The following is a 24,057-nucleotide window of genomic DNA, read 5'->3' as shown; positions in this document are numbered from 1 at the left end:
AACCCCGGCGCGCGCGCCTTTCCCCCTCCCCCCCCTCTCTCTCTCTCTCTCTCTCTCTCTCTCTCTCTCTCTCTCTCTCCCAATTCACTTCCTGTCTGCTCTCCACTGTCATATCATAATAAGGACAAAACACCAAAAAGAAATCTTTAAAAATAATGCTAGTTAAACATGTACATTTTGAATATATGGAACTTGCTGTTACCCTAATTTGTTTGAAATTTATTCAACTGTTATCGCTAGTTAGCATATGTTATATCCTGCATATGTTAGTGGGGGAAAAAAGTGCCATTTCCCCATGGTCTTGTTGTTGGTACATGGCTTCCATTAAAATGCCAGTGTAAGTGCAGACAGACCAAACACTACTCTGTCTCTCTCTATCTGTCTCTCCTCCCCCCTTTCCTTCTCTTCCACTGGTCGCCTCAGTTTCAGGTTGCTGACGTCCTCTCATCTTCCCCCTAACCACACACACATGGATGCTCTCACAGTCCAGTCCCTCTGTCTTGTTTAGGGAAGTCTTTTTAGCCAGAGGCAAGGAGGCGTAAATTTACTTCGAAGACAGAGGGTGGGTTTGGTGTCTGTGTGTTATCTCTGGCATAGCACAGAGAATCTTAAGTGTGTACTGTGTATGTGTCCAAATGTTGAACCATTTTGGCTCCATAGGATACACTGGTAACTGCTCATACTTTGACAAATTTGCTTGATGTTATAATCAAGCCTAACGATCCAATCAAATATCAATGAACAAATCAAATTATTTACTAATGAATATTGGTTTCTTCTTCCAGTTGGTAAATGTCCACATTGGGCTTGGTGTAGTAAATGAATAAGGCAAGATTGGGAAGCTCAGTAGCAGAGGATTGTCAGTGGGAAGATTGTTTATTGAGAGAAGGAGCTTTCAACACCCCCTCTTGAAGCCTAGGATCAAGCTTGTCTCAAAAATGTGGAGTGAGAATGTGTATTTGAGTGGGTGAAGATGGTGTACATTGGTGGTCTTTTCTGCCAGATGAGCCCAAGCATTCCCTTCCCCCAATTCAAGAGATGTTCAGAATGACACAGCCTCTTGCTCATCAGTTGTAAAGAGAAATGTGGAGTTGGCTAGAGGGAATGGAGCAAGCAATGTCGTTTTATTACTTTAGAATAAAAGAGCTTTCTCTCTCTGTCTTCCTCTTTGTCCACAATGCTTTCCCAATATACCCATGAATATGCTGTCATTTGATTACTGTCTTCAAGAAGTTTTGGCTAGAGTCCCACATGTTCCATTAGTTGGCTCAAAAACAACAAACTAATTGTCTGTTTCTGTGTGGGTGGATGGATGGATGTGAGGAAGCTTGTGAGGATCTGTAGAGAATATCATATTCTTCACCTCCTATTTTTAAGTATGGGTGTCTCTGTCTGTCTCTTGCATTTGGCATTTCATTCTGGCACAAGTTAAGCACAGCCACTTACCATTTTTGTTTGCCGCATTTCTGTTCTAGGTGAGTCTGGACTGGGCAAATCCACGCTTATCAATTCCCTCTTTCTGACAGACCTGTACTCCAAAGACTACCCTGGCCCATCTCAAAGGATCAAGAAGACTGTTCAGGTATGTCCTCTTTAGCTGAACTTTGACTCCTGATACTGATCCAGTGGTCTTCCCTTTATCTAACACTATCTCTATGTTAGTTTTCTCTCTCTTTCTTCCCTTACATTTGACCCTTTATCTCCAGCCACCATTATCTTCCACTGCCTTGCAGCCAGATGTGACAGAGAGAAGCAATGAGGGAGGCTTCTGAGGTCTGATTTTTTATTCTTACCTTGGACCAGGAGTTGGCAACCTTTTTGTTCGTGAACAAAGTGCACCATTCGAGATGAACTGTGCTACCTAACTGTGCAACATTTTGTATAACGCAGAATACCAATTTTTTTTCTTGTATGCCTCCACTGTTGTGCTGCAGCAACCAATTTTTGGTCTGTCTGAGGTGATTTTGTCGACACTGGCCTGCGTGGTGCTATCAGCAAGTTGGGGAAGTAAACAAATCCACTCTGCGTTATCCAGGGGTTACACATACAGTTGGGACCCACTGCTCGACTCAGTTGAGCAGCATAGTTTTGATACTTTTTAAGTGCTTCTTGTTAGATTGGCTGCATGAATATGAGGAAAGATTGGGCCTTATTGCATCAATCACATACACACACACACTCAAGATTGCTTTTTGTCTTGGCAATTTCAAGTCAACCAACATGCAAGTGCATTGAGACAACTGGAGTGCAGAGCACCATGCAGGCTCAAGCAATCACAAACATAGTCCTGCCTTCTGAAGGTCCCAGGCCAGAGCAAATGCTCCCAGACTTCCCAGAGGAAAGAGACAGCAGAGTTTTGACCTTATATGGATTTGATAAACAAAGCGAGAACAGATGCTGAGGCTGGAACATCAGAAATGGGGGAGGATACACTGAAAAGAGCTTGCGGTATGATGGAGTGACTCAATTGGAGTGTTTTTTGAAGAGGATGGGAGGGGCAATATGAAGGGGTCTAGATTCCTCTGCAGGCAAGTAGGGTTCAGTAGAAGGTCAAGAATTTTCCCACGAAACCCAACACCCGGCAATGACTTTCCCACCACCCTTGAGATGGGATGTGTTCCGAGGCGGCCCGGCCCTTTCTGGGGTTTTATGTGCAGCCACACTCTCCGCTATCTTGATGAACAAGCTCTGTCTTTGTTGACATCATGAGTAAGTTCACTGTTGAGGTTTGGATCCAAGTTGTTTTGGACCTTTGTCAAGCTTGGATGACATGACATGTCCTTTCTGAGGCAAGTTATTTCACTTAGTGTCCAACTTGAAAAAGCTATCCAATCATGCATGTACATCTCCTGTCTACTTGAATGGGGATAGATTGAAATTTCAAGAACTTGTCTGCCATACACATTTTTTTTCAATAACAGAGGGATGTCCAGTTCTGCTCCTAAAATTCCACTATCCTGCAGAGTTTAGCTCCAATCTTAATTAAAAACACCTCAGCTGGCTAATCAAGGTCTTCCGGTTTACTAGAAACTTACGGGCAAGTGTGACTTACAGCCTCACGGACTTCACATACACAGGACAGTGAAAAGGGCATCAAATGTGATTTATTTCCGCTCTTTTTTTTATTATTTATGAGAAGCCTGTGTTTTCATCATATTGTATCTGTTCACATGGATCAAAGTTTGGGAGTTGCTTGTTTAGGGTTATTTGCTTTTCTCACAGCTGTGCAGAAACCAACCAAATACAACCTCCACATCATCTTACAGTTTGAATCCAGCGACTGTGGCATCTGTCACCCAACATTTAAACAAATCCATTCTCATTTGTTGAGGTGATGTAAAACCAAGGGACATTGCTTGTTCCCACTGGAATTCGGTGGAAGATTCATCCGAGGCGGCACCTCTTTGTTTTTACCACAAAACTACTAGAGATTTTTGATTTGATCTTGCCACTTGCCATAGTTTTACCTGGATTTCACAAATGAAATCTGACATTTTAAAATTTCTCCTGTCCGTGCTTTCCTCTTCAGACTAGGGCTGGGTGATATGACGATATTATCGTATATTGATGATGTCTCGTAAGTATCGCGATGTCGATGTCAACAGTCAGGTAACAGACGATTATCAACATTATCAGGAAAAAAAAAAAGACAAATGATAAACCTAGTAAGTTGCCAAAATATTTTACATAGCCCCCTAGTTACCATACAGGTCTTTTTGCATGCAAGAATGACATTTTTTTTATAGTAAGATGGTTTGGAATCGAAAAGCTATTCCAGTTTTGGAAATCAGATGGGTAGGGTCAGGAATCAAATTACTTGTTTTTCGATTTCGATTTTGTTTCTTGATTTCTGTATGTGCATTTATTGTGATTTTATAGGATTCAACTGCAAGAAAACAAAATAGATCTCACTTCTGCACTCACGCGCTGTTTTCTGTGCTGCGCAACAACACAAAAAGCCGCCTCACATAGCCTACGGGAACAATGGACTGAGCTCTCTTTCTCGCATTCTTACACATTCGAATGAACAAATACACACATAATTAATAATAAAAGTTAAACAGAAAAAAAGATAAATGTCCAACTTCACCATGATGAACTTAAAATTGGGCTCTATTATTTTTCCACACAAAACGAAATTAATTTGAAACACAAATTTGATAAGAACAGAGTAGACATTATTAGCAACACCAACATAACAGCAAATAACCGGCCCCCGCGATAATCTCTCTGTGCTGGGGTGCGTCGAAAGACGATGTAGGCTATGGAGGATATAGCCAGAGATATTGTCAAAAGCATCAAATATTGGCAATATTAAGAGTGTTTGGCATTTCCAATTAGGGCCGTTACGTTCTTCTTCTTATTACGCCTGTTGTTATTATTATTATTATAGGTTACATTTATGATTAAATTAATATTACAATATAATAATTAATTTGCCCCCCAATAATTTTATAGCGCATCACCGCATAACTGACGCACTGTGAGCATAATAAAAGATTAGGCTTTTAAAAAGATCTTTCAAAATTAACATAGGCATATAATTAAAAATATTTACACTGCAGTTATCAATGAAAATTAAGAGCAGCTTTATTTCAAGCACCAACTTTTAAACAACTTTCAAAAGCAACTTGTTTAATGCTAAATGCATTTCTTCTCATTTTTTTTTTCATTATGTTTGGGCCACAAGATAGCTTCAGATGCCAAAAGCTCCGTCAGGTTTCACTTGCACTTTCTGAGATTAAGACATTCACCTGCATAAGTTTGCACGTTGCTTGTGTGATATCCATTGGCTCACCTACATGGTTTAAAACATAAATAGTTACAATATTGTGATGTATCCCAACCCCGAAATGCGGTTCGCGGGGAGCCCCGCTGATTTGCGTTAAGCCACTGAACATGGTGTGTGTTTATGGTGCATGTCGTCAGTGTTGTCTCGGCGGGGGAGTGGCCTGGTGGAGGTGGGGCTTGGCTAGATGATATTATCGGATATCGCAATTTTTTTTTAAGGCGATTATCGATAAGATATTTTTTACATATCGCCCAGCCCTACTTCTGACCCCATTTAACCTTCTCTGGCGTTTTCCCTGATGGCAGGATGCTTTCTGCCATCCACATTGTCTTGAGCTGTTCCACCATGAATGCCCGTGGTATAAATTTGTCAGCCTGGCCAAAGGCCATGTTGTGATGTGTGGCTGTCTAGTCCTCTGTGGTCACTTCAGGCAGGACATGGAGTCAGCGGCGAGAGTATTTATATTCCAAAACAATCTGCAGTGTTTGTCATAGCAGCCACACAAGGGCCACTCTGTTTGCGTCAAATAAAAGTCTTGACATTTTTGTGGCTTTAAGTTTCTACATTTTCATTTATTTCTTTTTCTGTCTTGTTGCAAACTGAAGTGGCCTGATGTGCCTCATAAACATCCTAGCATAAGCGAGAATGGAAGAGCCTTATTAAGGTTCACTCCACTTCCATTCCCCTCATTTTTGCTTTCTCTCACTTTCTCCTTAAGTCTCACCATTTTCTCCCTCCCACTCTCTCCTCTTTTTGAAGAACTAAGAAAGGTTGTGGTTGTTGTTTTTGTTAGTGAGAAAGTGTATGTGTGAATGAGAGTGCAGTTTTAGAAAAAGAGGGTCAGCCAAAAATAACCAGGCTTGTGAGAATAAGCCGTTTTTTAATGAAAGCAGCTGAAATAACTTCAGGAGATGATGAAGCTGAATCACATTGGAGATGATTATTTCAGTGTCTCGCCTTGGTGTCTGACACTGGCCTAACCTAGAATGCAACTAATGTAGAAGATGACGCAGAAACTCTCACGAGACCACATCTGTTGCTAGCAAGGGGAAGGATGATGATTTATAACTTGACGTCATTTTAAAAACATGAACATGTTTGTATGTTGCAGCAGTGAATTTAAAGTTGCACCTTTGTTTTAATACAATAAACTAGTCAATCTCACTATTTGTTGGATCAACTAGCCGACCATGTTACCTTGTAAATGCTTATTTGTTATTAGCATCTTTTGTATGACATACAGCTATAACATTCATCAATGTTTATGTTCTAGGATCATCTGTGACCTTTTGGTTTGACGCAGGTGCAAAAGTACAAATATTTATGCGCAAACCAGTATTAACCAACCTTTCCACTCACATGTTTGTGGTTTGAGTTAGTTAGCATTGATGTTGTGCCAGTAACATGAATCTGGAACAAACAGGCAAGGTTGCTGTCCCAGGCTAGTTCACATAACCTGTGGTGACAACTTGTGGTCCTGCTTTCAGGTGGAACAGTCCAAAGTGCTGATAAAGGAGGGGGGCGTCCAGCTCACGCTGACCATCGTCGACACACCAGGCTTTGGAGATGCGGTGGACAACAGCAACTGGTGAGTTTAAGAATTTTGGGGGCATTTTAGATTCTTGGATAAAGTCAAAAGATAAGATTATGTTGGGTGTTATATTGGTTTTAAATCTGTTGTGATGCAATGACTTATCAATCTTTGCATCTGACTTTGCCTTTCATCAGTCCTTCTCATCTTTCTTTCAGCTGGCAACCCGTCATCAACTACATCGACAGTAAGTTTGAAGACTTCCTCAATGCTGAATCCCGGGTAAACAGGAGGCAGATGCCTGACAACAGGGTGCACTGCTGCTTGTACTTCATCGCCCCCTCTGGTCACGGGTGGGTACTGCACCCTGTACAAACGAAGCCTGGCATGAATCAACCAGCTTAAAATAGAAGCACCACACACACATGTCCTGATTTACACATTTAGCACTTTGCTCAGGAGTGGGATGATGTTGGAATTTTGTACATGAATACCGTACAACTGTGGTACAATGAAGACATCAGACTGTCCATTGATTGAAATGCATTAACGGGTGAAATGGAGAGACAGAGGACATATGAGCACAGATGGAGATGCATACTACCCACACCCAGATCCAAAAGCCTTACATAATGCCTACTAAACTGGGCTTGACGTATGATAGGCATTGACTTGTTTATTTTTGGAAATGATTAGCTTATTTGGCTCATTTTTGCTGAAAATTTTGATTTTTTTTTTTTAGATCAGAAATGAGATTTGTAATTAAATTTATTGCAGGATTATTCTTTTTCTTTCTTTTTTTATTGTAGTGGGTGTTTTTTTATTTATCTTTTCAATGCAGTTATCTGTTGTTTTGTGATTTTAAAGGAATAGTTAAAACCTAAAAATGAAAATGTTGTCATTATTTACTCACCCTTATGTCGTTCCAAACCTTTCTTATGTTGAACGTAAAAAAATATATTTTGAAGAATGCTGGTAATCACTTAAACATTTCATGGTCCCCATTGACTTCCATAGTATTTCTTTCCCTACTATGGAAGTCAATGGGGACCAACAACAGTTTGGTTCTTCAAAATTCTTCAAAATATCCTCTTTTGTGTTCAACATAAGAAAGAAACTTTCACAAGTTTGTAATTTATGATCTATTTTCTGTGAATAGACAAATGAAGCACTGTACTTCTATATTTATGTGCAGTATGGTATGACCCCGTAGCCTTATGTCTACAAACAGCTATTTTCTTGCATGCCCTTTTTGAGACGCCACATTCATATCTCTGTGACCTTTGTGTTGCATCTTCAGTCTTGACATTCCTGAAATGTATAAACAGCCCCTCAGCTGGCCCCCAAAGCCACAAAAACACACACACAAACCCTGCTTAGTGTAAGAACAGACTCTTTGTCTGGAAGCCCAAACGAAAGTGATGCAAAGAGAGACAGAGTGAAGCCCTCATTCCCTCCATGACATAATTTTTCTGGTTTGGAAGGAAACGATGAGAAAACGTTCAGTGCTGTGTGGTGGCGGCTCTGTGCTGACAGTGGCCCCTCTGCTCTGGTCTGTTTATTCATGCCCGTTTCTGGTGCCTTACTTGTTTCAGTTCTATTGCATCACTTCAAAGGACACAGATCATTTTTGTGTCAAGTCAAGTCAAGTCAAGTCACCTTTATTTATATAGCGCTTTTAACAATACAGATTGTGACAAAGCAACTGAACAGCATTAATTAGGAAAATAGTGTCAATAATGCAAAATGACAATAGTAAACACTCATTTTTCAGTTAAAGACAGTTCATCATTGAATTCAGTGATGTCAACATCCAGCTCAGTTCAGTTTAAATAATATCTTTGCAATTATGTCAACGATAACGCTGGAAATGAAGTGTCCCCAACTAAGCAAGCCAGAGGCGACAGCGGCAAGGAACCAAAACTCCATCAGTGACAGAATGGAGAAAAAACCTTGGGAGAAACCAGGCTCATGTGTCTGGTTTATGTATAAGCTTTGTAGACTTATCCAATGTTTTACTTAACCTTACCGTTACTGTCATCGTTCATTATATTTATATTACCCATGTGCAAAACCATGTGAAAACATATGCTTTTTTTATTGTTTTTTTTTCCCCATTGTTCCATGTAGTTTTCGTGGTCTCCCTACTTTAGCTTTTAAGACTTTTCAGGATTATGAATTCACCCAGTTCTAAAATTATTTCCATAATGCACTATACTATAATAACCTGTATTATATCATAAACTACTCTATACATTTCTATACTGTATTCTATATGCTATGCATGGAATGGTATACATTTATACCCCTAAGAGAAAATTGGAATAGTCACACCCCTTTATTTATTTATACTTTAAATTCAATTTTATTTTTAAATTATTTCTTTAATTACTTATTTACTTATTATTTATTTATACTTTATTTTAATGCATTTATTTATTTTCAGTATTTAGTTGTAAATCAGTAGTTGTATCAACGTTAAAAGATAAATATTTTAAATAAAAACGGTAATATTGTCATAGTATAGATTTGCAATTTTGTACTGCACTGTATGTACTGTAACTGTACCTTGCTGTACAGTAATTCAATAATTAATTTAGTAATCTAAATAATAATGTATTATCACCAAAACAAGTGTAAACTGTTAGACACAATTCACTTGTATTCTGAATCTTTTTTCAGACTGAAGCCTCTTGATATTGAGTTTATGAAGCGTCTTCATGACAAAGTCAACGTTATCCCACTCATCGCCAAGGCCGATACTCTCACGCCAGAGGAGTGCCAGCTGTTCAAGAAACAGGTGTGTGTTAATGTGTGATTTTTACATTTTACAGCTGATGATTTGAATTTTACTCATTTTTCTCAAGTACTACAAATACTACTGTTCTCTCATCATTAGATCATGAAGGAGATCCAGGAGCACAAAATCAAGATCTACGAGTTTCCCGACACAGAGGACGATGAGGACAGCAAACTGATCCGAAAGATAAAGGTAAAAAGTCAATCCATTTGCTTAATACAAAGCACTAAAAGAAACTGTACATTGGCAGGAGTACAGCAGATAATTACAGACAACATTAGTTTATTCATTATGAACTAAAAACCAACACCAGTATATTTATAAACTAAAATTAACAAAGATTCAGAGTTGCCCTGACTGTGAGATCCCCAAATTTGGTAAATGATAGTTTATAAATATGCTAAAGTTTATATATAATTTGTGCATTTAAATTGTATATATACTTAAATTTTTTTATAATTTATAAAGCAAAAAGTAGTATGTATTCATTATTTATTATAAAAAATTTATAATTTTTAAATGGACATGGAAAAGTAATTGCAATGTCAATGAATATAATTTTTCTTTTTTAATTATCCTCTGAAATATATAATCTGTTAGAAAAAGATTTTTGCATGGACATTTTTCTTTAAAATTATATATGTATTTTATATAAAATCTTGATCAACTGGAAGTTGTCCATCGTCTAACTGTAGAAAAGCCATAGAAATTCATTAGTCACAGTAAGAATCCTGAAGATCCTGTTAAAAATAAAAATAAAAATAGTCGTCGTGGAGAGCGCAGGTCACGGTTGCTTAGCTACAGCTGACGCCACGAAAGCGCAAGCTCCCGAGCGCTTTGAAAAGAAGGAGAAAGTGGCACGGCTGGCGTTTTCCCACGCGTTTTAGGCGCGACATGTGAACGGCCCCAAAGTCTGTCTACACTGGACGTGACAAAGTGACAGTTGCCAATCATTTGAACTTTGTGTCAAATCAGTTTACTGTCGGGGATTTGTCGTGCCGCGCCGCATCCAGTGTAGACAGACAGCATCACTGATTATAATGGGTTCATTGTATTTTGTACATCGCGGTTCGCGTCCGGTGTAGACATGGTGAGAGCCACGCAGATGCACGTGAACACTGATTTCTGTTCACTTCTGCGTCTATTTGTGCCTGAAATACTGTGCTCTGCAAGTATCCTTGTAAACGCAGTTGCTTATGGCTTAGATGAAGTAGGGCTGGACAATAATTCAATATCAATATGTATCGCGATATAATCTTTTTCAATAATAGTGATATGATTTTTAAACACATTTCCGATATTTTTCGATATACATTACCAGTTTCCCATGCATTGATTTATTTGTACCGATTGACTTCGTTGAATAAACATGAGCACTGCACGTTTCAAAATCATAACACGGCGCGGGTGTTTTATATGAATGTATCTCTGAAGGGAATTGACTGTCTTCAGAAAAGTTTTGATGGCATTTTCATTTGATCTGATAAAGTAGCATTCATGAGTGGAGCTGCTTTGATTACAGCCATTACTGGGGAAACCGCTAGTTTTATCACTCTAAAAGCGCCTCCTGCTGGCAGAGAATGAATTTGCATTTTCAATAAGCCCGTCTCCAGCAACATTTTCAATTTTTGTTGTTGTTCAATTTTTTTGTTTTCTGCAGCGACTCAGAGCACTTTTCATACCCTTTTTTTCTGGCTGAAGCACATTTGTTTCAATTTATAAGAATAATCAGCCTTGAAGAAAATTCACAAGTTTTTTAATGTTTTTTTAAAGAATTCTCTTCTGCTCACCAAGGCTGCATTTATTTGATCCAAAGTACAGCAAAAACAGTAAAATGTTGAAATATTTTTACCATTTAAAATTGCTTTCTATTTGAATAGATTTTAAATTGTAATTTATTCCTGTGATCATACATAGCTAAATTTTCAGCATCATTACTCCAGTCTTCAGTGTCACATGATCTTCAGAAATCATTCTAATATGCTGATTATCAATATTTAAGTACATTTTTTTTCAGGATTCTTTGATGAATAGAAAGATCCAAAGATCAGCATTTATCTGAAATAAAAAGCTTTTGTAACATTATACACTATTCCATTCAGTATAATTTGTATTATATTTTTGGGAAAGAAATTATAGAAATTAATACTTTTATTTAGCAAGGATGCTTAAAATTGATCAAAAGTGATGATAAAGGCATTTATAATGTTACAAAAGATTTCTATTTCAAATCAATAGTGTTTATATCGATATCGGAATTATATTGTATCGACCGAAATTAAGAAATATATCGTGATATCAATTTTGGCCATATCGTCCAGCCCTAAATGAAGGGAAACAATTGAGAAAGAAAATGGATGTGTGTAACCGTAGCCTATATTGGTTTACAGCAGTTTAATGTTCCTGAGGCTTTCTGTGCTATGAATGTTAATCAAACAACAAAACAAAGAAAAATCACTTTTGTAGCTTTAACAACGATTTATTAGATTTAATTTATACAGTGAAGACTATGCAGTGTTATTTTACATTTGATTATTCAATTTCTGTACCTGAATACTGTTAGACTTACCTGAAAAATATAAAGCACTGCTTATTTCATTTGTATTGTTGTTCTCTTATTTATCTATGCTTGTAATTTGTTTATTTCCTATGCTGATTTACTCGCTTATAAAATCATCCCAATCATTGATTATTTTTTCCCCAAATAAACTATTCAAGTCATGTGGTGTTTTTGTTTTCATATTGCAATATATATCGCAGACAAATAAAATATCGCAATGTGAGTTTTTTCCAATATCGTGCAGCCCTAATCAAGTGTTAACATGTACAGCCTTATTACATCTTAAATTTTGAATTAGACAACAGAAAAACAATGAGAAATGTTTTGTCTTTAAAGTCTGTAATTATCCCAGCAGCATCCACAATGTTGTTTGTTTCTCTAGGTTAGCTTGAGGTTATTATTGACGACATGCAAACTGCTGCAGAACCAATTTAGTTGACTGACCCGTCTGTGGCTCTGAAGTTCAATGCGAATCTACATCAGACCCCCTGTGTCTGTTCACTTTCTCGGTGTGCGGTCGATACAGGCTTACTTTAATTAACTGTGGTTTGTACCAATAGGAGAAGATGCCTCTGGCCGTGGTCGGTAGCAACGTGGTGATCGAAGTAAATGGCAGGAAGGTCAGAGGGCGTCAGTACCCCTGGGGTGTAGCAGAAGGTACGTGCCAGCATCAGCATGACCCATATGAGTTTGTCACGAGGACTGTACCATTTCTAAAGAGAACAGGGGTGTTCCAGTGCGTGTGAAATAAGTGCATGGGCTTGCTGGACGATTTGTCTCTCAGGTCGAACCCTGAGGGGTTCTGGAAAAGGGAGGGCGACGAAGTGTTAGGTTTTCCAGAAAGAAAGATTGTCACCCCCTCTATTCATTATAGGCCACAAATGACTTGTTGTTGTGGTTGTACTTCCCCCACATTTCTTTCTTTACAAACCTCTCCTCCCTGAAAACTTTTTCATTTGGAATTGTTGTTGTGTGGTGAGCGAGTGTGTCTTTTTTTTCCTCGGTTGTTTACGTGTCATTCTTTCTTTTCTCTTTTTTTCTTTCTGTCTGCTCTTTTCCATGACTGACAGAGGGCATTATTGGTAAACAAAACCATTTTTCATTTATACGCTCTTCGTTAAGTCCTCCCCCCTCTCCTTCCTCTTTCACCTTTTTGCTGCTCAGAATCTTTGCTGATTGTCAGATTTGTGCTCTACAAATAGTCATGGAGAAACCTATAAGCTGCAGCCCCCATAGAAAATAGAGCAACACTGCTCTCTAACATGTTTATAGGTTCTTAATTACCCTCTATGTAGGGCTGGACGATATAGCTAGAAAAATACATCTCACTATTTGAGATAGAGTTTTGCTAATATTTGATATGTACAAATGCATCAGAAAGTGTGAGATTAAAAATGAATACTTTTGTTGAGATTAAAAAAATTATAATTTAGTATACATTACAAATAAAAACCCTCAAATAAAAAACCTCATTGTGTTATTATTGCATAATAAATTTTTATTTGAGCTTTTGAAAACTATATGTGGGTATATGTATATAATATACATACATTATATATATATATATATATATATATATATAATGTATAATGTGTGAGACCAATAGGTAATACATTTTTCTGATTTAATAAAAAATATAATTTAGTAATAATTTAGCAAAAGATGTATTTGATGCAATATTTTATATCACATATACTTAATTTTTTTTTCAAGGACTCAAATTATTTTATTGTATATTGTTACAATGTAATTTGTAATGTTTATAAAATGTGTGTGTGTATAATTACAAATTACTTCATACAGTTATATAATAAAAACATTTGAAAAGATTTTAAATATAATTATATCGTTTTTAGTTTGGAAATATAGTTTTTATAGTATTGAGTATTATAGTATTTTAGTATTTTTATTAAAAAAAAATAATAATAATTTTTATAAGTTTCTCTCTAAATGACCACAAGAAAAAAATAATATTTCCATTATGATTATATTTACTAATGTGGCAGTCTTAATAAGCAGCAATATTTACCTGCAGATATTTTGCAACTCGTAGATGAGGAGGGAACACAGAGCTAGACTAATAACCACAAATTTTAAAATTACCTTAATATTTATGATGTTATGTTATGTCTTCATTTGATTTTGCCAACAAAATCATTGCAAATACATCATAAATATTTGATATATCACCCAGCCCTACTCCTATGTTTAAACAAAACCTTGCATCCAGACATGCATGCCTCCCATTACTTATTTCCAACCCCCATTTTGGATTTAAATACTTTGAGGGATACAAAATGTACCCCGCGGTCAAAACATTTATTTTTTCCTTTACATACATAATTTTATATTATAGTACATTGACATCATCATTTATAAGCATTTTTGCCTCAGAACTCTGATGCGGGGTTGACTGTGTGCTGATGTTTCCATTCTAACCTCTGATCAATACTGTCTTAACATACAACCCAATATATAAAGCACGCCGTTTCGAGGCACCATCTATACCTGTCAGCATCAGGAGTTTGCTGTCCCATCAAAGAGGAAATTACAAATCCCATGATCCCTTTAGACATATGACTCCACCCCCTGCCCCTCCTCCTAGCTCCATTTGGCTGGTCTCTCTGCTTGTCATCGCTATGCCATGTAACCCTTCCTACAACACACCATTTTTAGTGGTAGTAGCCCATGAATCACAGGTTGAGTGGGTGTTCCCTCAGGAGAGACTTTAGTCCCGCCCCTCCAACTGCTCTCTCACAGGTAGGTGGTTGTAGCAGATGATTGACACGTGGGGCGGTCAATCAGCATGAGTTCTCCTTATAGGTAAGATGCTCACTTGGTAAAGCATCGTAGGGCTCTATAACTGTTGTAACGGTGCAGGTTAGACTTACAGAAAACGTTTCATCCTTTCACCATCTTTCAGAAAACAGTGTCTCTGGTCTTTTTCCATAATACCATGTGATGACAACTATGTTTGATCATACATACCTGTGTATGATCACATAACAGCGGTCTGAACTGCTAACCTGCTGTTTATTTTTGTGACTGTTTAACCGTTTTGATGTTTAATTACTAAATTGTGTTTTTTGTTTAATTGACAACCACCTGACCTGTGTCTTTTGATTTTTCGTTTGTCTGATATTGTTACCTGATTAATTTTGTTCCGTCAACAACCTCAGTGTCTGATCCTGTTTGCTTGTAAATGTGTAATTTGTCACTGTATTATGTTTGTTTTTAAATGTTTTTTTTTTTTTAATTAGGGATGCACTGATATTAAAATGCTCTCTGATATGATCAGCCCATACATTAATTTCATGTTATGGCCGCTTCTTGATAAATGACTAGTTGTGGAATACAGAAAGCTTAAACTGTTTAAAGTGGATGTAGTCCTCACAACATTATAATTCAAATGATTGTTTTCATGTTATGGCCCATAATTGATAAATGGCTAGAGGTATAATTTTGCACTATTTAGTCTAAGTAAATAAAACATACTGTACAATATTGCTCATCACGTTACGACCAATAATTAACAAGTTTCTAGTAGTAGAATTCCATATTATTTTATCGAAATAAATTAAGAATAAATACTAAAAGCTAAAATAATGTTTACAATGCTTCAGTTAAATTAAGCATCAGCGTTATCTTTTACAATATGCAACCCTGGACCACAAAACCAGTCATAAGGGTCCTTTTTTTAAAAAAAATTTTTAAATATAAATAAGCTTTCCATTGATGTATGGTTTGTTAGGATAGGACAATATTTGGCCGAGATACAACCATTTGAAAATCTGGAATCTGAGGGTGCAAAAAAATCTAAATATTGAGAAAATCACCTTTTAAAGCTGTCCAACTGAAGTCCTTAGCAATGCATAATACTAAGCAAAAATTAAGTTTTGATATACTTACAGTAGGAAATTTACAAAATATGTTCATGGAACATGATCTTGACTTAATATCCTAATGATTTTTGGCATAAAAGAAAAATCATATTATGACTTTTCAGATTTACTATAGATGCAAAGGTTATCTAAATGTAAAAATAGAGGAAAATGAGCATGCAAAATTAGCAATGAAAAACATGCAAATTTCTAATATTGACAGATGGTAAATTAAAAAAAACTTCAGCTGATAACTGATATAGTATTGATATATCATGCATCCCTATTAACGTTAGTTTTTGACTGCATATTTTATTAAAATAGAGGTCCAATCTCATATTAAGTGTCTATCATAACTGCATATATCCACAAAAATAATGCATTTTCATGTCAACATTTATTGTTACAATTAACAGTTTTACAGCATTATATGTTATAGCCCTGCACATGAATATGCAAGTAGTGCCTACTTTTTTTTTTTTCTTGTTTAATTGCTTTTAAAGCTTGTATTTTGATATTTTAAATGAAAGCTGAAAATGTAATGTTAGAGATTTGAACGTTTTGAAGGGTTTGAAAGTCTAAAGATTATTATTGAGCTAAAACATCTATTTCTTCCTGTTTCAGTGGAGAACGGTGAGCACTGTGACTTCACGGTCCTGAGGAATATGCTCATCAGGTGAGAAACAACATGATGTGTTACATGAGAAAACTGTGAATTAACACTGTGTTCTATCCAGGCTCGGCCTGACAAATTTCCAGCTTCAAGTCATTGAAAGTAAAATACTGAATTGGAGTTTAAATCAAAGTTTAACCTGTCATCAAACAATCCATTGCAGGACTCACATGCAGGACCTGAAGGACGTGACCAATAATGTTCACTATGAAAACTACCGGAGTAAGAAACTAGCAGCCGTCACCTGCAACGGGATCGACACCACCAAGAACAAGGGCCAGCTCACAAAGTACGAGAGCAGTTCTGTTTTTACTTAAATGTTTTTCAGTTTTTACCCCAAACAACATTGACAATGCTATGGAGATCACCCTTTCCTGGGATCAAACCTGCAAACTTTGTAGTCTAGTGGTGAAAAATTCTTAAAAAGTCTCGTCTTCAAGGAGTAGTTCACCCAAAAATGAACATTTTCTGAAAGTTTACTCACCCTCGGGCCATCCAGGATGTAGATGAGTTTGTTTCTTCATCAGAACAGGTTTCGATATATTTGCCTCTCTGCAATGAATGGGTGCCATCAGAATGAGAGTTCATAAAAGCATCACAATAATCCACAAGTCAAGTCCATCAGTTACCATCTTGTGAATCAAAAGCTTCATGTTTGTAAGAAACTAATCCATCACAGTCCATTTTAACCTTAAAAGCTAAAATATGAGCCCTTTATTCATAATATTGCTTTATGCAGTGAATGTGGATTATTGCAATGTTTTTATTAGCTGTTTAGATTCTGACGGCACCCATTCACTGCAGAGGATCTAATGGTGAACAAGTTACGTAATGCTACATTTCTCCACCTCGGTTACAATTGTTGTGATGATGTCTCTCTTGTAGGAGTCCCCTGGCCCAGATGGAGGAGGAGAGGAGGGAGCATGTGATGAAGATGAAGAAGATGGAGACCGAGATGGAGCAGGTCTTTGAGATGAAGGTCAAAGAAAAGAAGCAAAAACTGAAGGACTCTGAGGCAGAGGTGTGTATGTGAGGATGCTTGTGTTTGGTTTGGTTACGCTTTTTTTCTCGTTGCACTCTGTTTGTCGTGGCTAATATCACAAAAATCCTTGGGCATCTTTGATGCAGTTGGAGCGGCGTCACGAACAGATGAAGAAGAATCTAGAAGCTCAGTATAAAGAGCTTGAGGAGAAGAGGCGCCAGTTTCAGGAGGAAAAAGCCAACTGGGAGGCCCAGCAACGCATCCTGGAGCAGCAGAAACTTGATGCATCAAAGTGAGACTCTCGCTGTTCTTTCATCTCAATTCCTCAGTGCTTTCTCTTAAAATAGTCTTTCTGTAGCTCTCTGTATTATTCAGTCCCTAAATTATGCAGTAAATGTTTGTTTTTTTAATAAATACAGAACCGCACTCATGCAGTAGATTCAAGCAAGCTGACTGGCCCATTTGTCTCTCGCATCCAAAAATCTGGATCACATTGAAAATCTGGATTCAGAATCAGATTTTAACCTGAAATAGTTTTTGCATTTTAAAAAAGTGTAATACAAAATTAATATAGTGATTTTAGTGTGTTTTTTTTTTGTTTTTTTTTACATTTAATTAGTATTTTGTTAATGTTATTTTAATAACAGGTATGATTTAATAAATTCCCTAAGAGATATTCTGCATATTATGGTTTTTGTCTTTCTAAACTTAATTTCAGTTATCATTTTTCAGTTTTTACGTTAAACATGGACTACCATTCAAAAGTTTGTGGTCTGTACGTTTTTTCTTTTCAGGATTTTTGATAGAAAGTTCAAAAGAACAGCAATTATTTAAAATATCTATTTATGTAACATTATAAATGTCTTTACTGTCACTTTTGATAAGCATTAATTTCTTTAAAAAAAAAAATCTGACCCTAAACTTGTTGCAAAGCATCAGTAAACATAAATATTCAAGAAAAGTTTTAAGAAATGTTACTTTTTTTTTTAATTAAGTACCAGTAATGGAAAAATATTAATAATTACATTTCATCATCTATAAGTAACAATTTACTATTTTATTTAATTTCTTGACCAATGTTTTTGTCTTTTTGTCTTTTTCAGGACAATGGAAAAGAACAAGAAAAAAGGAAAAATCTTTTAAGGCATCATGAAGCTCCATTCCTTATGAAACCAGAAACTCCTTGCATCTCTTTTGAGGCTGTAATGTTCTATGACCCCATAAGAAACACACGCAGGAGTGCTATGGTACACTTTACTGCACATTTCATTGCATGAATGAAAGCTATGAAAATATAAGGTCTTTTTATAGTCACATCCACACACAAATTGACCACCCTCTTCTGGATGACTACAATATTACACCACATGCCCAGTATGTCAAGTGCATGTTCTCAACCTTTTGATTAGAATGAGAATATCGACCAACATTCCTTTGAAACTTGAAATTCTGGTTATTACAAACAATGCTTCATGTTTGGGATAATTTCTGACATTTTCAGCTCGCACATTCACACATCTTAGTGTTAAGAAGGTCTCGTGGTAGGTTTGTATGGGTGTGATGGAGGATGACACAGACGGACGGAAGCAAGTGCAACGAGTTTATACAGAGCTAAGCATGCATGTGTTGAAAGGCAATGCTATGGATAGATGGTTTATGGTCTTTGAATTCTGCTAGTGTGTGTGACTTGTGTGTTTCTTTGGGGTCATAAACATTTAAAGACTTGTTTTATCATTATTTCACAGCTAAATTATGACAATATCAGTTTTCCATTGTTTTAAACCCATTTGCTGGCTGTGTTCGTAGATAATTGTGTCCCTACCATAGATGGTGTAATACAAAATGGCATGATTGTCAACATTAATTAGTCATTTTTTATATGGATGGATATAAAATAATTACAATAATATTATTAAATCTGCCTTAAAATTGCAGACTGTTTCAGCATTTGTCTGCTCGTGTTTTGTTTTATTATTATTTTTTATTGTGAACCGATTATGTAAGATGTCCCTCAACCTATTCCTAAACTGATCTGAGACCAGTTTGTTTCATTTCAATAGTTGGGACTTGGACTTTTAGTTGTTGGGGCTGGACCTAGATCAGGGCTTGGTGGTCCGTTTTAACCTGAGTGAGTTCAGTATATCTAAACATGTTATTTTAGCCATACTTACCCAGATTACCCTTTATAATAAACTTGCGTTACATTCCAAATGGAAATGAGAATGGAAGAGCTCTTTTGTTTCTGTTGGATAGTTTAGATTTATAACACGCAGGCTCCAGGTCTTAACACATGCCAAACAGCGTATAGACAGCAACGTGCACAAAACTTTCAATGCAAAGGGCAATAAAGGGTCCCCGTATGCCTCATGTGATTACACACTATTATATATTTTGCAGGTTTGTCATTATGCAAGTTCTGAAACACTCCGTTCTTCCTGTCGTGGATCGCTAAACCACACAGCGGCTCTGAAGTACGTGTTTAGTTTAAGGTTTTAGTAGAACAGTATTCTGGGAAAAAGGAAAAAAAACTTTTCTTTAACCACTCATCACTTTTTTTTATTTTTTAACAGTAGACCTGAACATGGCTCTAGACATGTTTGTTTTCTTATTATTGTTTGTATATGTATACCGTTTTCAATTTCCGATTGTATTTCTTCATGTTTTATCTTCAACTGTTATTCTTTCTGCCTAACTGTACAATATTAAACCTGAGATGTTATGCTGATACTGGTTGTGCTGTCATGTTTTCTTGACAGTATTATTAGTGATCCAACACTACAACACAACAACACTGTTTTTGAGGTTTTTAAATGTACATTTTATTTTGTCTTAGTACTAAAAACATTAGCACAAAGCCATACTTGACAAATATAACAAAAACAACAACTCTGCTCCTTCAGAAAACAGCAGAACAGTATTTGAAGGTTCTTATGGTTCTTTGTAGCACTTCACATTTGACCATATTTGGAGAACAGAACTTACAAAAATGCGTAGACTGGGTAGGATCTGTTTTCTTCAGTAGGGTGGTTGTTGGTGGTCATTTGCTGACATGGGTATTGGCAGAGGGCTGGTTGAGCGGTTTGCCAGGATATATTTTGGAGATTAGGTGATGTAAGGTTTTCCGGTTCTGTCACATTATCTCCGTCAATGACGAGACAAAACAAAAATGGAACTAGTTAGAAAGGAAATGGTTCTGAACATTAAACATTATTTTGGATACAAATGCTGCATTTTCAATGATAAAGCTCACGTTTCTCCAAGCACTGTCTAGTTGCACACAAAACTTGCCTATAGATGTTGAAACCCTGAAGGAAAAAGTTCACATTCAATATTTGTTTACATTTTTGTGACAAAATATGCAAAAAAAATGATATTGTGTGAAATTTATAAGTCTATGAAACTGAAATAACACCTTTCAGAGACTGGAAAAGCTTCAGCTGTTGGTTAAACAAAAAAACAACACATTTTATACTAAATATGATTGTTTTCTCTGCAGAACAACTGTATCCTTGTGTTACTGTAAATTGTGTACACCTTTATAAATACGCAAATAGCTCATTTAAACTTACTTTGAGCCTCGGAAGTCCAGGCCATCAGTAGAACCAGTCCGAACACCAGAACACAAGATGTTCTCATGGTTTCTGATCTGAAGTCGATCTGCAGGCTTTGATGAGCTTTTGGAGAAATCTAAGTGAATTACAGTCTGCTTCACACTTCAAATATTTTCTCCGATTATAAACTCAGATCTGAGGTTTGATACCCACTGTTTTAAACGCCCACCACTACTGAGTTTCCTGGACCTACAACCACAAGCAAATATTCTGGTTGAATGTATCCAAAAAGCAATACAGATATGTCTCTAAACATATTCTTAAGCTGAGCCGAGAGCAGTTTGTTTCCTCTTAATGGACAGGAGTTGGACTTTTAGCTGTTGGGGCTCATCCGATCAGGGCTTGGTTATTCAACCTAAATGAGTTATATCTAAAAATACTGTAAAGGGCAATACCCACGATCACAAATGATATATTTTCAGGTTTGTCATTATGCAACACATGTTTTATTAGTAGTAGTAGTAGTATATGTGTTTGTATTTAGTTTAATTAAGCTAATTGCTGATTTTTTTATGTTAGGCTACCATTTTGTTCTTGTAACTGTACATTATTAAACATTAGATGTTATGCTGATGACAGTCATGCTGTCTTTCACACTATTTATGCTAATAATTAATATTTTGAACATTCAAATTAGTCTGACACCAGGTAATCTCAGTACATTTTAATATTTATTTGCATAGATGAAATGAGTTTTGACATTCAATATCTTGCAGTATTTATAAGGAGATGCAAAAAAATACATTTGATAGGAAAGGACAGTTGAATAAAGCAATAACAGTATTATTTTGTGCACATGTTTTGAGTTTTCATTTTTGACCCTTTTTCATTACTTTCTGAATCCAAGCCTCGTTTGGTTTCACACAAAATTCCGTTCTTGGTGTTTTAACCCTGAGGGTGAAAGTATATATAAGTTTATTTTTTTATTTTGTTTTATATTTTATATAATTTTTCTAAATGATATATTTCAGAGTTAAATACTTACACAATGCCAGCGACAGGGCAATTTGAACCGGTCTTCAAAGCACTCACAATTCTTTTGGTTGGAATTTGGAAGTCGACAAAATCGAAGCAACAACTCTCAGGAACTGCATGGGCAACTGCTTTTGCTGAGATAAAATTATATATACATTTATGAAATATGTTACATTTTAATATGAGTTGGTATTACTCATCCTTCAAAATAAAGGTCCGTTCTAGAACCATGAAGGATCATATCTGGATGGTTAATCTGCATTTTGGTTTGTTTCTGGGTTCTTTTTAAGCTCTGTATATATGTTTTGTTGCTTACAGGAGAATATAAAATTCATTAAACATGCACAAATGAAACATGCAAAAGATTCCATTATGTTACCTGGCTGTATCCATTTTAGTCACTTTAAATTTATGTGGAACTTTATGTCTTATGTAGATAACAATTTAGTCAGAAGCAAAACTGTACTTCAAGAGAACTTACGTTGAGCCTCAGAAGTCCAGGCCATCAGCAGGACCAGCCCGAACACCAGACACAAAGAAGATGCCCTCATGGTTTCTGATCTGAAGTTGATCTTCAAGCTTTGATAATGAGCTGTTTCAGTTGTCTGAGACAAAACTGAGTCTGCACCACATTTTTAAATGCTTTCAGACGTGATGCTAGATAGGAACTCAGATCTGTGGTTTGATAAGAAAGTGTACTGCAGTCCCCCTCCTCTTCTTCAAAGCCCACACGGAGAATCATATTTGCTATACTGGGTTGCTTTTTGCAAGCAGAGATCGTGAGAAGATAAAATACAGGAGTCAGAAGTTTACAGCACATCATCAGACAGTGCAGGGTTTTTTTTGTTGTTTTTTTGCTGATGCTCATTATAAGAAATTTAAAAAAGGTTTTTAAACTTGTGTAACACTTGTGTAAAATAACATCTGAATTACTCTTGTATACCATCCTTTATGTCCAAATCACAGAAGGCTAATTCATCGATTCCATGTGGCAAATTCACTTTCCACAGTCAGCATGTACAAAGGAAAAAAAGTACATGACCACTGACGTGGGTTTTCAATATGCAGATATTAAACTACAGTGGAAACGTGTTGTAGTACACAATGGAAATGCTTTGTTATAACTTCATGCATAATTCATTAACAAAAAGAACACTTACTCTAACAGATTTCATAATGTGAGGAAATCTTGATGCAAATATAATTATGTATTATATAAATATTGTACTAGTACACTCTTAAAAATAAAGGTGCTTCAAAAGGTTCTTCACAGCGATGCCATAGAAGAACCATTTTAGGTTCCACAAAGAACCATTCAGGCAAAGGTTCTTTAAAGAGCCATCTCTTTCTTAGCTTTTTATAATCTGAAGAACCTTCTTTCGCCACAAAGAACCTTTTGTGAAACAGAAAGGTTCTTCAGATGTTAAAGGTTCTTTATGGAACCATTTAGACAAAAAGGTTCTTCTATGGCATCGTGAAGCACCTTTATTTTTAAGAGTGTATATAATAGTATTATATATACTATTAAAATAGTATGTAATATTAAATATTTTACAACAAAAATATTAAAACTTACAATTATTATTATGCTATTCTAATAAGTTTAGATTTAGAAAAAAGTATACAAAATGTAAATTATTAACATTTTCTATAGATTATTAATATGTTTTACTTACTTAGATGATTACTGTATATACTGATGTGTGTTATTATTTTTTATCAAGATCCCACACAAGTCTTATCTAATTAGTTTTCATATAGATAGTGCTGTTAACTGCTTAAAAAAATCATTATCATTATCAAACATCTGTCTGTCTGTCATTGATCTGTTGAATCTGTTATGATCTTATTTCTATAATACAATCTTTTCAGTGTTTGGCATTTCATGCAGTGTCCATGTGAGGTTTCAACGTTTTTTTTTCTTGATCTATTTAGAATACATATTACATACAGGGCCGTTCTTCTAGAAACCATGGAAAGTCATGTGAAATTGTAAGATGAAGGTGATGCATCTCAGCAAACATCAGCTCACCCTGATAATGATCAAGATCTTCGCATTCAGCACTTTTGGCCTGTGGTTTTTTTTGTACGATATGTACCCTCATTTTCATGTGCAGTAAATGGCACATACAAATACTCTATAGAATGTGTAAATGTGTATGTCCGTATCAGTCACATAATAATCTAGCTTACAAACCACATTTAACTGTTTTCAGCAATATTCATGATCAATTTGACAAAATACACCAGGA

The 24,057-nt window shown here is 36.0% G+C and overlaps 2 protein-coding genes across 8 annotated transcripts in view; one reads left to right on the top strand and one right to left on the bottom strand.

Moving 5' to 3' along the window:
* The window catches only part of septin15 (septin 15), a 31,537-nt gene extending 12,532 nt beyond the window's left edge, over positions 1–19,005 (top strand). For 4 of the 7 annotated variants that reach the window (XM_016267507.1, XM_016267506.1, XM_016267504.1 and 1 more), the window contains exons 3-14: positions 1,476–1,582; positions 6,280–6,380; positions 6,542–6,676; positions 9,006–9,123; positions 9,223–9,315; positions 12,244–12,340; positions 12,754–12,765; positions 16,189–16,240; positions 16,401–16,526; positions 17,123–17,258; positions 17,366–17,511; positions 18,323–19,005. In XM_016267507.1, coding sequence (XP_016122993.1) covers positions 1,476–1,582; positions 6,280–6,380; positions 6,542–6,676; positions 9,006–9,123; positions 9,223–9,315; positions 12,244–12,340; positions 12,754–12,765; positions 16,189–16,240; positions 16,401–16,526; positions 17,123–17,258; positions 17,366–17,511; positions 18,323–18,362 — 1,163 coding nt within the window. In that variant the 3' untranslated portion in view covers positions 18,363–19,005. The remainder of the gene's footprint in view (positions 1–1,475; positions 1,583–6,279; positions 6,381–6,541; positions 6,677–9,005; positions 9,124–9,222; positions 9,316–12,243; positions 12,341–12,753; positions 12,766–16,188; positions 16,241–16,400; positions 16,527–17,122; positions 17,259–17,365; positions 17,512–18,322) is intronic. The other 3 variants (XM_016267510.1, XM_016267508.1, XM_016267505.1) reach the window with 1 other exon arrangement.
* A 2,483-nt stretch (positions 19,006–21,488) lies between these two features.
* On the bottom strand, positions 21,489–22,547 carry LOC107581858 (C-C motif chemokine 4 homolog). Its single transcript, XM_016267529.1, has 4 exons — positions 22,505–22,547; positions 22,287–22,427; positions 21,816–21,939; positions 21,489–21,721 (listed from the first exon to the last, which is right to left on the bottom strand). The coding sequence occupies exons 1-4, from the start codon at positions 22,545–22,547 to the stop codon at positions 21,640–21,642; spliced, it is 390 nt and encodes a 129-aa protein (XP_016123015.1). The 3' UTR covers positions 21,489–21,639.
* Between the last annotated feature and the right edge of the window lie 1,510 nt (positions 22,548–24,057).

This window comes from Sinocyclocheilus grahami, unplaced genomic scaffold, assembly GCF_001515645.1.
Source record: "Sinocyclocheilus grahami isolate Dianchi unplaced genomic scaffold, SAMN03320097.WGS_v1.1 scaffold38.1, whole genome shotgun sequence".
In the NCBI taxonomy this organism is placed as follows: domain Eukaryota; kingdom Metazoa; phylum Chordata; class Actinopteri; order Cypriniformes; family Cyprinidae; genus Sinocyclocheilus; species Sinocyclocheilus grahami.
Note: the sequence above shows the minus strand (reverse complement) of the source record. Positions and strands in the feature narration are given on the sequence as shown.

What these genes read in the sequence shown, in the direction of transcription:
- LOC107581858 (XM_016267529.1), bottom strand. Translation starts at nt 22,547, where the DNA reads ATGATTCTCCGTGTGGGCTTTGAAGAAGAGGAGGGGGACTGCA. An exon ending in CTGGACTTCTGAGGCTCAAC is followed by an intron (nt 21,940 to 22,286) that starts GTAAGTTCTCTT and finishes ATTTTATCTCAG; the next exon opens with CAAAAGCAGTTGCCCATGCA. An exon ending in TGCCCTGTCGCTGGCATTGT is followed by an intron (nt 21,722 to 21,815) that starts GTAAGTATTTAA and finishes TTTCACCCTCAG; the next exon opens with GGTTAAAACACCAAGAACGG.